This window comes from Paramormyrops kingsleyae, chromosome 25 (genome assembly GCF_048594095.1).
Source record: "Paramormyrops kingsleyae isolate MSU_618 chromosome 25, PKINGS_0.4, whole genome shotgun sequence".
Taxonomy (NCBI): Eukaryota; Metazoa; Chordata; class Actinopteri; order Osteoglossiformes; family Mormyridae; genus Paramormyrops; species Paramormyrops kingsleyae.
In genome coordinates, this window is record NC_132821.1 from 10,881,936 (window position 1) to 10,896,295 (window position 14,360).

A 14,360-nucleotide genomic window follows, 5' to 3' on the forward strand; every position below is an offset into this window, starting at 1 on the left:
CGTGGAATGCTTCGTGAGGATAGGTTCATACAGTTAGGCGTTGCTAAGCGATGTAGATGGCCGGCAACAGCCGATTCTGAATTGTGCACGCGCTCGGAAGATGAGGCTGTACGTTGTAACGATGGTCAGTTTGCCTATTTTCCTCTGAAAATCATACGTTATATCGAAGTTTACGCTGTAAAGGTGTATGTTCTAAGCGATACCGGCAAATGGAATAATGCAATACGCGAATTCGGGACATCGAAATTTGAACGTTGTATTGGTGTAAACGTTATAAACGGGGTATGTTGTAACGAGGTTCGACTGTAGTTACATTTATATCAAGCAATATAAGCCCTTATATTTTAGCAATCTGAAAGTGCTACAGAGTAAAAATAAAGAGATTAAATAGGAGAATCTATAAAATGTCTTTCTAAAAAGATGAGTTTTTGTAATTAAAAAAAGTTGCTTCGAAATATTGTTTTAGTTTTGTAGTGGATGCAATTTAAGTTTAAACAATAGTACTGTAGTCAGTTTAAGAGACTTAAGCAGTGTCAGTAAACTACATACAAAGATGAACAACACAGTTTCTACACATTCAAAAGCAATAATAAATTGATCGTAATTACTTACGCCTTGGAAGCCATTCTTCACGAGTTGTTCAACAAAAGATGAAATCTTGAGCAGAATCTGGAGCTCTTGTCTCGCTGGAAGCAGAGGTAGAGTGACTGTACATGCGGAGGTCTCCTCTTAATATACGATTCTGACCGCCCCCCCGCCCCCTCGTAGCCCCGCCCACCCCATCCCACCCCACTCCACCCCCGGTGTCACTCTGAGGGACACTTCCACTGGAAGACAGTTTCAAACAATATAACTTTTAAAAAGGATAAGAACTGAATTTTTATTTCTAAATAAGGTGATAAATCGATAGTGCAGTTATAAAACTTCTGCACGATTTCGCCACCACACCACAAAAATATAGTAGCCTATTTAATATAATATAAATCTACCCAAACAAAAGATCCCTTATGTTGCTTGCTGACATACATTTCATTTGTGTCTGTCTTTGCCATTTCAAAACCATGTTGTGACTCTTGTGTGACTTTAATATAAGCTATTGGAGCTGTAATATTGTCAGTTTTACAATCTCTTGATTAATGTGGAAGATCGTAATTTAACATACATAGGATGGTAATAAAGAATGTTTGCTTTCTTATGTGTCGGTCACGGTAAGCAACCGCAACGGCCCGCATACCAAGCTACAGCGATTCTGAGCAATATTGGCAGTATGATCCAATTTCGATTTCGCCGTTTTTACCCCGAAATTTCTGCACGAATTCGCCACCACACCACATATATATAGTATACTATAATATAATTTACCCAAACAACGGATCCCTTATGTTGCTTGCTTATATACATTTAATTTCTGTCTGTCTTTGCCATTTCAAAACCATGTTGTGACTCTTGGGTGACTTTAATATAAGCTATTGGAGCTGTAATATTGTCCGTTTTACAATCTCTTGATTAATGTGGAAGATCATAATTTAACATACATAGGATGATAATAAATAATGTTTGCTTTCTTATGTGTCGGTCACGGTAAGCAACCGCAACGGCCCGCATACCATCGGAAAGCTGCAGCGATTCTGAGCAATATTGGCAGTATGATCCAATTTCGATTTCGCCGTTTTTACCCTGAAATTTCTGCCTGAATTTGCCCCCCCTCCCCGCCGCCTTGCTCTAACCCACTCTCGCACTCGCTCACTATTTGGAGCGAGCCAGCCTTAAAGGGCCCAGATCGCATTACTGATGGTACCATATATTGTTCTAATCCGTACTGTTGTGACACAGACAAATTGACATACAGTGACTACTAATATTAGCAGGATAGACTCAGTGTATAATGTTCCAAATATTTTGGTGTATTGCTCGGCATTACTGGTTGTTTAATACATTTATTTTAGTCACTCTGTTTACCTGATCTCAGCCTAATTGTTGCGCTGGCAGATAGTTGGGGGATGGGTATCCGTGCATGTGCATCGCAGAGAGGTGAAAAACAGCAATCAAGGAAACAATAGCCCTCATCTCAGAAGCCGATGTTAACGACTTGAGTAACTGACCTGCTTGATTCAAATGCTGATGACTCCCAGGCTGAGGAATTTGTAACTAAATAGTTGGATTAAAAATATTTGCATCATTGTAATTTGCTCACAACTACAGCTAACTTGCCTGTGTGGCCCTGTTCCCTGTTTTCTTCTGCTTATTACTTACTTTTAGTTGAATTTCCAATTGTCATCTCCATTGTTTAGTGCTCAATGTCTTTGATAAATAACATCATATATATAATATGTCTAATATAAGTTTAATAACTTTATAATTTAATACAAGTTAGGACAAGCTTAATACTCTAATTGTATATCAACTATATATATCATAATTAGCCCTTCTGAAGTCTGTTACCCGTCATCTCAGATGTTGATGTTAACCGCTTCAGTAAGTAACCTGTGGGTCGCACTGGTAAAATAGTTGAGGTTATTTTTCCTTAAAACGGTCATCATGTTTTTATGCTCCACATAAAAAACTATTTACATCACACAGATAGCCCATCTCCACAGCCAACTCCAGGACCCCGGGGATGGCACTCAGCTGGTCCAGCGCATCATTAGGAAATATCACCTCAGCTTCATCAACCCAATTGTCAACATACGTGTAGTGAGCCTCTAGGTTTTGGTCCCTCCCCTGCTTGCAGATGGAAATTGCATTTAAAAACTCACTCCAAAACTGAATACACCAATGGTAAGTTAAGCACTTGGCCTCATAGGTCATTTTAGGGTAGTTGCTAAGATAATAGTTATGCAACTTATTGAATCTTTCCATTTTTTCAAAAACAACAGAAGGGGACATAAATGGGGGTGTCGGACCCGTAACCAGCTGAGATGAGGGGTGCGCTGGAACCTGATACGGAGGGGTGGGATGAACCATGGCCGGAGTTGAAGATGGATGTGGGGCTGGGCTTACATGTGAGACTACGTGTGGTGACGGAGGAGGAGAGTCTGTAAAAAAAGATGGAGATGGAGAGGAGACAAAAGAGGATGGGATGGGTGACGGAACTAAGAATGAAGTGGAGGAGAAGGCCGGTGAGCAGGGCTCAGGCTCAGGCTCTGACATAGATGGAGTGCGACACAGGATGGTTGCAACCTCGTCGTCACTCTGGGTGAGATCCTCACACGGGATCTTCTCACCCACTTGGGTTGAGTCAAACGGGTTTCCCAATTTGCAGTTACTGAAGCGTACTAGATTCTGTAAATTTTTTGTAAATGGCCCCTTTTGTTTTTTACGCCAATTTCTACGTCCTGACCGGCCTCCCGCCGTATTTCTACGGCGTCCTGAGCCCTGCTGACCCCTGCTGGTTGCCACCGGGGAGGGAGTAGACGAAGTGGCGGCAGACACGGTGATGGAGCTGGGTGCCGGCGGCCCAGTGCGGCATTTCCTCCGATGGCCTCCACCACTGGTGCTGGTTCGTCCTTTGGGGTTAAAAAGACAGGGGACAGCACATTTAATTCAAGTGAATCCTTATGTCACTCTACAACAAAACTACATCACATACATCACAGATATCACACTTGGCAGTCAGTATTGCACATTGAGAAAAATTCTGCCATCTTATTGGATACAAGAAACGCAAGCTTGGGAGACTTATGCGCTGGTCTTGAATCGGGCCGCCTGCGTTTGAACAGGGGAACTTGACTTATAAAAACACACCAGTTAGTGCACAGATTCCCTGATATGCAGAACAACAGCGAAAAAACACACTGGAAACTGATGTATCTTATGCATTATTACACCAATGTTGAAATGCTTTCCTCGCCCTAGTAGCATAAAAGCCAATCTAGTTTATTTATTTTTGTTTTGTTCAGGCTTTTTGACAAATGAAGGCCCTTTTTAGTAGGCCAGTGTCTAGTCAAAGGTGTAAACTTAAGAGGAAAATAAACTATTCTGACTGTGTCATTAATTCTCTTTTTTCCCCAGTTACTTTGGCAATATTGTCTTTTTATTCAATTTTGATAGTAATTTGAAATGTTTTAATTTAAATTATATTTCCACAGCTAGTTCTGGCAATAGTTGAAGTTGTCATGAAAAATAATAACCCTGTACCATGCCTTGATCACTAACTGCTATTCTGCTACTGCTAACAGCATTGTAAGGAACTGTGGTTTTGATAGACATTTCACATAATTAAGTAATGATGTCTCAGCAACAACGTAAAAACCAAAGACCAAATTTTCTGGAGATGTTCATGACATTATTTGCTAGATTTATTTAAAAAATTGATCAATTTTGAAATACAGGTGTTTTGTTATTGAATTTTTAATACTTTAATAACCCATGGTAATTATTCGTATGGGGATGGCATATTATTTGTTCAACCTATAGAGCTGGACAATAGCTTTAAAACAATATGAGGACCATTTCTGTGCAGCTTATATTATGGTAAATATAGCCAGTCAAAAAAAAAGAAGTTAAAACTTCATCCATCCACACATCACAGCGACAGATTTTACTGATTTCATTATACAATACAGCAGACATGCCGAAAAGAGCCCCGTATTTTTACTGCTTCATGGTAACAAATCACCGTTTGCCTAAAAGTCAACCATTTTATTATCTAGTATCCTAAGACATGTAGTTCAAAAATAAGATAGTTATCACAGACTGCAAGATTCAACAAGACCAGCCAACCCTATTCTGACTTTCATTCTTCGAGTGCTGAGCTATTCTGGGCATCACTTTGCCGTCCTTACCATGGCTAACTGAACCGGGGATGTCTTCCGGAGCAATCCGGACACTGACTGCCCCATTTGGCAGGAGCCAGTCGATTCTCCAGAGGCACACAGTGGCGTTCAGGGCAGACATCTCGATCACGTCTTGTCTCTCGCTGGGAAGCTGCAAATATGAGCTGCTTTGAATGTTCAAATCAATTTAACTCTAAGTGCAACTACAATTGTTATGATGCGGTTCAAACAGACCTCATTCCAGGCATCCGTACAGACTGTCAGGCCCTTCCGAAGTCTGTTACCCCTCATCTCAGATGTTGATGTTAACCGCTTGAGTAAGTGACCTGTGTGTCGCACTTAAACTACTGTAATACTTGGGGCAACGACAAGGTCTTAAACTTTATACATTGTCAAAAAAAACCCCAAAACAATTATACTAGAAAAGTGTCACTTTATTTCACATTTAAAGAGTTATTTCACATAAAAACTGCATACAAGAAAATAGTACAGTGCAATCAGGATGTACTTGGGCCAATTGATTAGAAATTAAGAGCTTTAAATTTGATGAATGAATAATCTGCCCGACCTTGCATGGTGGAATAATCTACCCATATCACTTTTGGGAAGAGTAGCAAACAATCAAAATGATGATCTTGCCAAAAATTAACTACATGTTCTCAATGGTTCTCAGTCCCTCTCCCCTGAACGATTTCCTCTGCACCCCATAATCGAACAACAGTTCCTCCCCAACATTAATCCTGTTCAGGGCCAAAAGCAAAATAACATCCTGTCCCCCGACGGCTGGGCTGTACAGTCTTGGCCGGAGGTTGGCCTTCTTATGGGAATGATTAATCAGCCGACCAAAAGGCTGTATGCCCGGGTGACAGGCACACTCAGACTTATGGCTGTTCCGGAAGAAGAACATGTAGCCAGATTCTTCTTCCTTCGTCGATGAGTGAATCCGCTGGCCCTCAGTGGCTGTGACTACCGGCCCGTGGTAGTCACACACCACCTCACCAGCCTGGAACTGCCGGGTGGCGCAGACTCCCTTCCCCTTCCCCGCAATGTCCATCACCACAAGTCCCTTCCACTTCTGGTTGTGGATGAGCTCCTGGATGTGGCTAGAGTCCACGGCAGTGTCCACCGAACCCACTGGTCTCCAGTCCTTCAGAACGCTGGCCGCGCTGGGAACGTTACTTTTCCAGCCTTGGTTCCTGATCCAAGCGTCGACCCGGGACTCGGTGGGCTGCCGTCTGCCAAAGTGTGCTGTCAAGAACAAAGTAAATTGTTGTTAGTTAAGAAGCCTATGTAGATAGGACCGTTTCACAGTAAAAAATGTCATTAGTGCTACAAACAATACTCACACAAGACATGCCGTACGCGCATCCTCATCTGGGCCTTCAGCCAGCGATCATAGAGCTGCCGCTGAAACCGGCCCGACGTCTGCGAGCGTGCTGTCTTGTCTGGGATGTCGCCATCCAGGGTCACGGGGTGGGTCCGAAGGAGCTGATCGAACGCTGCCTGGACATCCATCTGTTGGTTGGATGCCAGGGCAGCATCCCGTGCGGCACCACGGGCAGAACAGCTGGGTCCTTCCTCTGCGGAGTCAGCGCTGAGATAAATATAAAAATAAAAAAAATTTAAAAAAACCCACAAACGTTTAAGGTTAGTGTTCAGTGGTGAGGGCTTTGGTTGTGTGTCTTGATGTTGGTAAGTGTGTTGACAAACAGAAAACATGCCTACCTTGAGTCACCTGCCAGCTTCTTCAGCAGCTTACTGGCCAGCACCACATTCCGCGACTGCTTCATCCGGTAGTGCTCGTCAGCCGTCGCAGTGGAATGAGTGAGGTAATCGGCCACCAAGGACTTCTCTTGGTCCGTCAAGTCCTTGGTGGCCGTCTCAAAGATGCGCCGGGCCGTCTGGTAGGTGACTGGATCCAGCTTGTATCTAAAATACAAAAATACATTTATTAATACGTCTCACACAACACGTATGTAGAACATATTATAGGGGGAATTAATCATGATGATCAGCTCACTTTTGGTGCAGCCGGTTGAGGTCATTCGAAGCGTTGAACACCGGCCTGCCTGTGGTGGAGACGAAGAACCGTTTGTCTCCTCCCAGGTCATCCAGTGTCGTCCGGCTCCTCTTGGAGCTCAGGAGCTGTGGCCGTACCTGGGTGAAGTAGATGTCGAACCACTGTTGGCAGAGGAAAACAGATTAAATCGCTGCTCTTGAAATAAACTATGAAATAAATCTTATCAAACTTGATATACTTACCGTCTCCTCCTCAGAGGACAATGCAAACGTGGCCGCTTGCTGCGCCGACGTCTTGTGTTCCTTCACCACAATCACCGTATGGTCGGCCTCGGACGTGCTCCTGGTCATCCACTCCTGGACCTACACAATACAATGATGTCCCACTGATAAATAAGAGTATCTGCAAAAAGGAAAAGTGAAGACAAAAAGAATACAACACTTACGGTCATGTGCTCCACCACGCCTGGTGGCTGGAGATGCTTCAGAATCACCGTGGCCTCCAGGTAGTAGAGGACAAGGCAGCACTCTGCACACTCCAGGGGCATCTCCTCTGGATACACCTTGCCAAGGACTGCCAAGAAGTCGTTCTTGGCAGCCCTCAGCACGGCCCAGCAGTCCTCTGGACTCTTCTCTGGGCTCATCCCCGTGAGAATGACATGACTATGTGGGTGGGAGAAGAAAATTCAATTACTGTCAATCCTAATCAATACAGTACACATTTTAATAAAATGTGCTCACAATGTAAAATGGCTCTGCTTCTCCATGCAGTGCACTCCAGGAGCAGTGAGGGAGATAAAAAAAAAACATTATGAGTGTGTTAAACACAGTAGAGGAGATGTATAATCAAATCATAATATGGAATTTAACGGGTGTTGACAGTTGAACTTACCTCCTTTGCGTCATCTCCTTACTCACCAACTTTGCAGAGCTCTGCTGGAGTGAGCCCAGGTACTCCACGAAGAACATTGCCTCATTCCACAAGGCAATGTTGTCACGCCGGAGGTCGGTGGCCACGGTGTGGTACTTGAGGAATCTGTCAGAGGAAGGACATGTATGTAAGTATCCATATGTACATAAACTTGTACATGCCACCATGACAATAGTGGGAGGACTGAACTTCCTTGAAGAAAACAGATACGACAATACAACACAAACCTACAATATACTGTTAAAAATCTACATGCTACCAACCTCTTCAGGCTCTTCATGTAGTTGACCTGAGTCTGCCTGGAGAGACCAGCCTCAGTCAGCTCCCGAAAGAAGAGCTTCGTCCTCTCCCTCTCCCTCAGAAATTCAAGGGATGGCTCTTCAGGGTTCACAAAAAACATGAACCTGCTGACGTTTTCCACCTGGAAAATAAGATCGGCATTACTTAATGAATATATTGCGTAGATATAAAGCTCCAAAAAATAATAGAGTGAACTTTTATGGGAGACCTCACCGTCTGCTTGAAATTCTCAATCAGGAGATCCTTCTCCAAGTATGCGGCGAAGCCCTTCAGGAGGGGATGGTCCAGAGAATGTTTCCGGTGCAGTCCCTTCTCCTGCATCATGTGCCTGGAGGTCTGTGGCCACTGCACCTCCCGGGTACTGCCATGTGGAAAACATATTTCGTCTTAAAATTGCACCTTCAATTGGCTCACAAGCAAAAGCAAAAGGTATCAATGAAGCTGCAAATCCGAGACACTCATACTCACACTTGAAAGATCTCGCCGTTGCTGACACTGACTGCGTCCTCCGACTGCTCAGTCGCCGAGCTCTCCGGTCGCTGCACGGTTGTACCAGCCATCACAGGAACACTGCTGGTCTGCGCCGCTACTGCTGGGGAGGGGGTGTCAGGCACCACCATGTGGCGACGCTCCAGCTCCTGGATCATCCTTTCAGATAAATAAGTAAATAAAAAAAACTGTTAGTAAATGTCATACTGAAGAAACGAAGCGAGATGTGTAAAAAAGACTGAAGAGTTTTCCCACCAACCTGCTCATAGGATTAGCATCATCCATAATGTCTCGCAGGTGCCTGTAGCTGAACACCCTGCCCCACTGCAGAACTTCAAGCGCATCCTGCTTTGCCTTCTCCACTACTTCTTGGATGGCTTCTTTCGAAGATCTCTTCATGCACACCCTAGTCAGATGCACCGAGAGGCTTGCCTGTGTCTTCTTGCACACGGGGCAGAGCAGGAAATGCCTGTTGGAAGTATTGCGGATATAAAAAAACAACAACAAAAAAAAACAATTAACAGTTTTATGTAACAGTCAAGGAAGTGTTACTTAAGATTAGATTTAATTCATGATTTTCAGGACCCATTCCAGTCATCATCATCAACATTGTTCATTCCTCAGTGGTTTGGATAAATAACATTTGCATATCTATTGTCATCCTGATGGGTCCCAGACTGAGAAAAGTAATTAGTAAACTACATGATCACAACTACTAAAAGATTTTTACTAATTACAGTCGAACTTCGTTACAACGTACCTCGGGGGACATTAAGAATTTGTACGTTATAACCATAGTATGTTGTAACCAGGTCCCTCAAAATGAATGGAACGGGGGCTGCATGCAAGAAGTGCGGCCGGCGTGGAATGCTTCGTGAGGATAGGTTCATACAGTTAGGCGTTGCTAAGCGATGTAGATGGCCGGCAACAGCCGATTCTGAATTGTGCACGCGCTCGGAAGATGAGGCTGTACGTTGTAACGATGGTCAGTTTGCCTATTTTCCTCTGAAAATCATACGTTATATCGAAGTTTACGCTGTAAAGGTGTATGTTCTAAGCGATACCGGCAAATGGAATAATGCAATACGCGAATTCGGGACATCGAAATTTGAACGTTGTATTGGTGTAAACGTTATAAACGGGGTATGTTGTAACGAGGTTCGACTGTAGTTACATTTATATCAAGCAATATAAGCCCTTATATTTTAGCAATCTGAAAGTGCTACAGAGTAAAAATAAAGAGATTAAATAGGAGAATCTATAAAATGTCTTTCTAAAAAGATGAGTTTTTGTAATTAAAAAAAGTTGCTTCGAAATATTGTTTTAGTTTTGTAGTGGATGCAATTTAAGTTTAAACAATAGTACTGTAGTCAGTTTAAGAGACTTAAGCAGTGTCAGTAAACTACATACAAAGATGAACAACACAGTTTCTACACATTCAAAAGCAATAATAAATTGATCGTAATTACTTACGCCTTGGAAGCCATTCTTCACGAGTTGTTCAACAAAAGATGAAATCTTGAGCAGAATCTGGAGCTCTTGTCTCGCTGGAAGCAGAGGTAGAGTGACTGTACATGCGGAGGTCTCCTCTTAATATACGATTCTGACCGCCCCCCCGCCCCCTCGTAGCCCCGCCCACCCCATCCCACCCCACTCCACCCCCGGTGTCACTCTGAGGGACACTTCCACTGGAAGACAGTTTCAAACAATATAACTTTTAAAAAGGATAAGAACTGAATTTTTATTTCTAAATAAGGTGATAAATCGATAGTGCAGTTATAAAACTTCTGCACGATTTCGCCACCACACCACAAAAATATAGTAGCCTATTTAATATAATATAAATCTACCCAAACAAAAGATCCCTTATGTTGCTTGCTGACATACATTTCATTTGTGTCTGTCTTTGCCATTTCAAAACCATGTTGTGACTCTTGTGTGACTTTAATATAAGCTATTGGAGCTGTAATATTGTCAGTTTTACAATCTCTTGATTAATGTGGAAGATCGTAATTTAACATACATAGGATGGTAATAAAGAATGTTTGCTTTCTTATGTGTCGGTCACGGTAAGCAACCGCAACGGCCCGCATACCAAGCTACAGCGATTCTGAGCAATATTGGCAGTATGATCCAATTTCGATTTCGCCGTTTTTACCCCGAAATTTCTGCACGAATTCGCCACCACACCACATATATATAGTATACTATAATATAATTTACCCAAACAACGGATCCCTTATGTTGCTTGCTTATATACATTTAATTTCTGTCTGTCTTTGCCATTTCAAAACCATGTTGTGACTCTTGGGTGACTTTAATATAAGCTATTGGAGCTGTAATATTGTCCGTTTTACAATCTCTTGATTAATGTGGAAGATCATAATTTAACATACATAGGATGATAATAAATAATGTTTGCTTTCTTATGTGTCGGTCACGGTAAGCAACCGCAACGGCCCGCATACCATCGGAAAGCTGCAGCGATTCTGAGCAATATTGGCAGTATGATCCAATTTCGATTTCGCCGTTTTTACCCTGAAATTTCTGCCTGAATTTGCCCCCCCTCCCCGCCGCCTTGCTCTAACCCACTCTCGCACTCGCTCACTATTTGGAGCGAGCCAGCCTTAAAGGGCCCAGATCGCATTACTGATGGTACCATATATTGTTCTAATCCGTACTGTTGTGACACAGACAAATTGACATACAGTGACTACTAATATTAGCAGGATAGACTCAGTGTATAATGTTCCAAATATTTTGGTGTATTGCTCGGCATTACTGGTTGTTTAATACATTTATTTTAGTCACTCTGTTTACCTGATCTCAGCCTAATTGTTGCGCTGGCAGATAGTTGGGGGATGGGTATCCGTGCATGTGCATCGCAGAGAGGTGAAAAACAGCAATCAAGGAAACAATAGCCCTCATCTCAGAAGCCGATGTTAACGACTTGAGTAACTGACCTGCTTGATTCAAATGCTGATGACTCCCAGGCTGAGGAATTTGTAACTAAATAGTTGGATTAAAAATATTTGCATCATTGTAATTTGCTCACAACTACAGCTAACTTGCCTGTGTGGCCCTGTTCCCTGTTTTCTTCTGCTTATTACTTACTTTTAGTTGAATTTCCAATTGTCATCTCCATTGTTTAGTGCTCAATGTCTTTGATAAATAACATCATATATATAATATGTCTAATATAAGTTTAATAACTTTATAATTTAATACAAGTTAGGACAAGCTTAATACTCTAATTGTATATCAACTATATATATCATAATTAGCCCTTCTGAAGTCTGTTACCCGTCATCTCAGATGTTGATGTTAACCGCTTCAGTAAGTAACCTGTGGGTCGCACTGGTAAAATAGTTGAGGTTATTTTTCCTTAAAACGGTCATCATGTTTTTATGCTCCACAAATACTGTAGGTTGTCAGCTTTATTTGCCTGTGTACATTTTATATTGTCTGTCATTGCTTTGACCTCTGTGATTTTGCTAAGGTTATCCTGCTAATTCCCTTGCAAACTGTAAAATAAAAGCGTGATTATTTGAGTAGACGGGCTGTGTGTTTCAGTTCGTCACGTGCTTTGGTGTATTTGCGGTGTATTACAGGTCAGTGTGCCACGCATCAGATAGGTAGTGGCCCAGTCTATAATGCTCCAAATATTTTGAAGGGTTACTCTAAAACTGCTGGGGCTATTGACATGTGTCTGGTCTCTGTGTGGACCACAAATGTTGTGCTTTAATTTGATGCTTAATTTGGCTTTATAGCCTGAGGTAGGAGCTCAAACAGACCTCATTCTAGGCATCCGTACAGATTGTCAGGCCCTTCCGAAGTCTGTTACCCCTCATCTCAGATGTTGATGTTAACCGCTTGAGTAAGTGACCTGTGTGTCGCACTTAAACTACTGTAATACTTGGGGCAACGACAAGGTCTTAAACTTTATACATTGTCAAAAAAAACCCCAAAACAATTATACTAGAAAAGTGTCACTTTATTTCACATTTAAAGAGTTATTTCACATAAAAACTGCATACAAGAAAATAGTACAGTGCAATCAGGATGTACTTGGGCCAATTGATTAGAAATTAAGAGCTTTAAATTTGATGAATGAATAATCTGCCCGACCTTGCATGGTGGAATAATCTACCCATATCACTTTTGGGAAGAGTAGCAAACAATCAAAATGATGATCTTGCCAAAAATTAACTACATGTTCTCAATGGTTCTCAGTCCCTCTCCCCTGAACGATTTCCTCTGCACCCCATAATCGAACAACAGTTCCTCCCCAACATTAATCCTGTTCAGGGCCAAAAGCAAAATAACATCCTGTCCCCCGACGGCTGGGCTGTACAGTCTTGGCCGGAGGTTGGCCTTCTTATGGGAATGATTAATCAGCCGACCAAAAGGCTGTATGCCCGGGTGACAGGCACACTCAGACTTATGGCTGTTCCGGAAGAAGAACATGTAGCCAGATTCTTCTTCCTTCGTCGATGAGTGAATCCGCTGGCCCTCAGTGGCTGTGACTACCGGCCCGTGGTAGTCACACACCACCTCACCAGCCTGGAACTGCCGGGTGGCGCAGACTCCCTTCCCCTTCCCCGCAATGTCCATCACCACAAGTCCCTTCCACTTCTGGTTGTGGATGAGCTCCTGGATGTGGCTAGAGTCCACGGCAGTGTCCACCGAACCCACTGGTCTCCAGTCCTTCAGAACGCTGGCCGCGCTGGGAACGTTACTTTTCCAGCCTTGGTTCCTGATCCAAGCGTCGACCCGGGACTCGGTGGGCTGCCGTCTGCCAAAGTGTGCTGTCAAGAACAAAGTAAATTGTTGTTAGTTAAGAAGCCTATGTAGATAGGACCGTTTCACAGTAAAAAATGTCATTAGTGCTACAAACAATACTCACACAAGACATGCCGTACGCGCATCCTCATCTGGGCCTTCAGCCAGCGATCATAGAGCTGCCGCTGAAACCGGCCCGACGTCTGCGAGCGTGCTGTCTTGTCTGGGATGTCGCCATCCAGGGTCACGGGGTGGGTCCGAAGGAGCTGATCGAACGCTGCCTGGACATCCATCTGTTGGTTGGATGCCAGGGCAGCATCCCGTGCGGCACCACGGGCAGAACAGCTGGGTCCTTCCTCTGCGGAGTCAGCGCTGAGATAAATATAAAAATAAAAAAAATTTAAAAAAACCCACAAACGTTTAAGGTTAGTGTTCAGTGGTGAGGGCTTTGGTTGTGTGTCTTGATGTTGGTAAGTGTGTTGACAAACAGAAAACATGCCTACCTTGAGTCACCTGCCAGCTTCTTCAGCAGCTTACTGGCCAGCACCACATTCCGCGACTGCTTCATCCGGTAGTGCTCGTCAGCCGTCGCAGTGGAATGAGTGAGGTAATCGGCCACCAAGGACTTCTCTTGGTCCGTCAAGTCCTTGGTGGCCGTCTCAAAGATGCGCCGGGCCGTCTGGTAGGTGACTGGATCCAGCTTGTATCTAAAATACAAAAATACATTTATTAATACGTCTCACACAACACGTATGTAGAACATATTATAGGGGGAATTAATCATGATGATCAGTGTCGTCCGGCTCCTCTTGGAGCTCAGGAGCTGTGGCCGTACCTGGGTGAAGTAGATGTCGAACCACTGTTGGCAGAGGAAAACAGATTAAATCGCTGCTCTTGAAATAAACTATGAAATAAATCTTATCAAACTTGATATACTTACCGTCTCCTCCTCAGAGGACAATGCAAACGTGGCCGCTTGCTGCGCCGACGTCTTGTGTTCCTTCACCACAATCACCGTATGGTCGGCCTCGGACGTGCTCCTGGTCATCCACTCCTGGACCTAC

General features: G+C 43.4%; 2 protein-coding genes and 1 long non-coding RNA gene across 3 annotated transcripts; all 3 read right to left on the reverse strand.

The window, feature by feature from the left end:
• Positions 1-806: 806 nt before the first annotated feature.
• On the reverse strand, positions 807-6,760 carry LOC140582744 (uncharacterized). The gene is made up of 5 exons (XM_072707057.1): positions 6,741-6,760; positions 6,501-6,704; positions 6,122-6,369; positions 5,509-6,023; positions 807-827 (listed from the first exon to the last, which is right to left on the reverse strand). The coding sequence occupies exons 1-5, from the start codon at positions 6,758-6,760 to the stop codon at positions 807-809; spliced, it is 1,008 nt and encodes a 335-aa protein (XP_072563158.1).
• A 105-nt stretch (positions 6,761-6,865) lies between these two features.
• Positions 6,866-7,344, reverse strand: LOC140582954 (uncharacterized). The gene is made up of 3 exons (XR_011985758.1): positions 7,241-7,344; positions 7,038-7,157; positions 6,866-6,956 (listed from the first exon to the last, which is right to left on the reverse strand). It is a non-coding gene; the product is annotated as an uncharacterized lncRNA (long non-coding RNA).
• A 2,837-nt stretch (positions 7,345-10,181) lies between these two features.
• On the reverse strand, positions 10,182-14,059 carry LOC140582745 (uncharacterized). Its single transcript, XM_072707058.1, has 5 exons — positions 14,040-14,059; positions 13,800-14,003; positions 13,421-13,668; positions 12,808-13,322; positions 10,182-10,202 (listed from the first exon to the last, which is right to left on the reverse strand). Exons 1-5 carry the CDS (start codon positions 14,057-14,059, stop codon positions 10,182-10,184), a joined length of 1,008 nt encoding a protein of 335 aa, XP_072563159.1.
• Between the last annotated feature and the right edge of the window lie 301 nt (positions 14,060-14,360).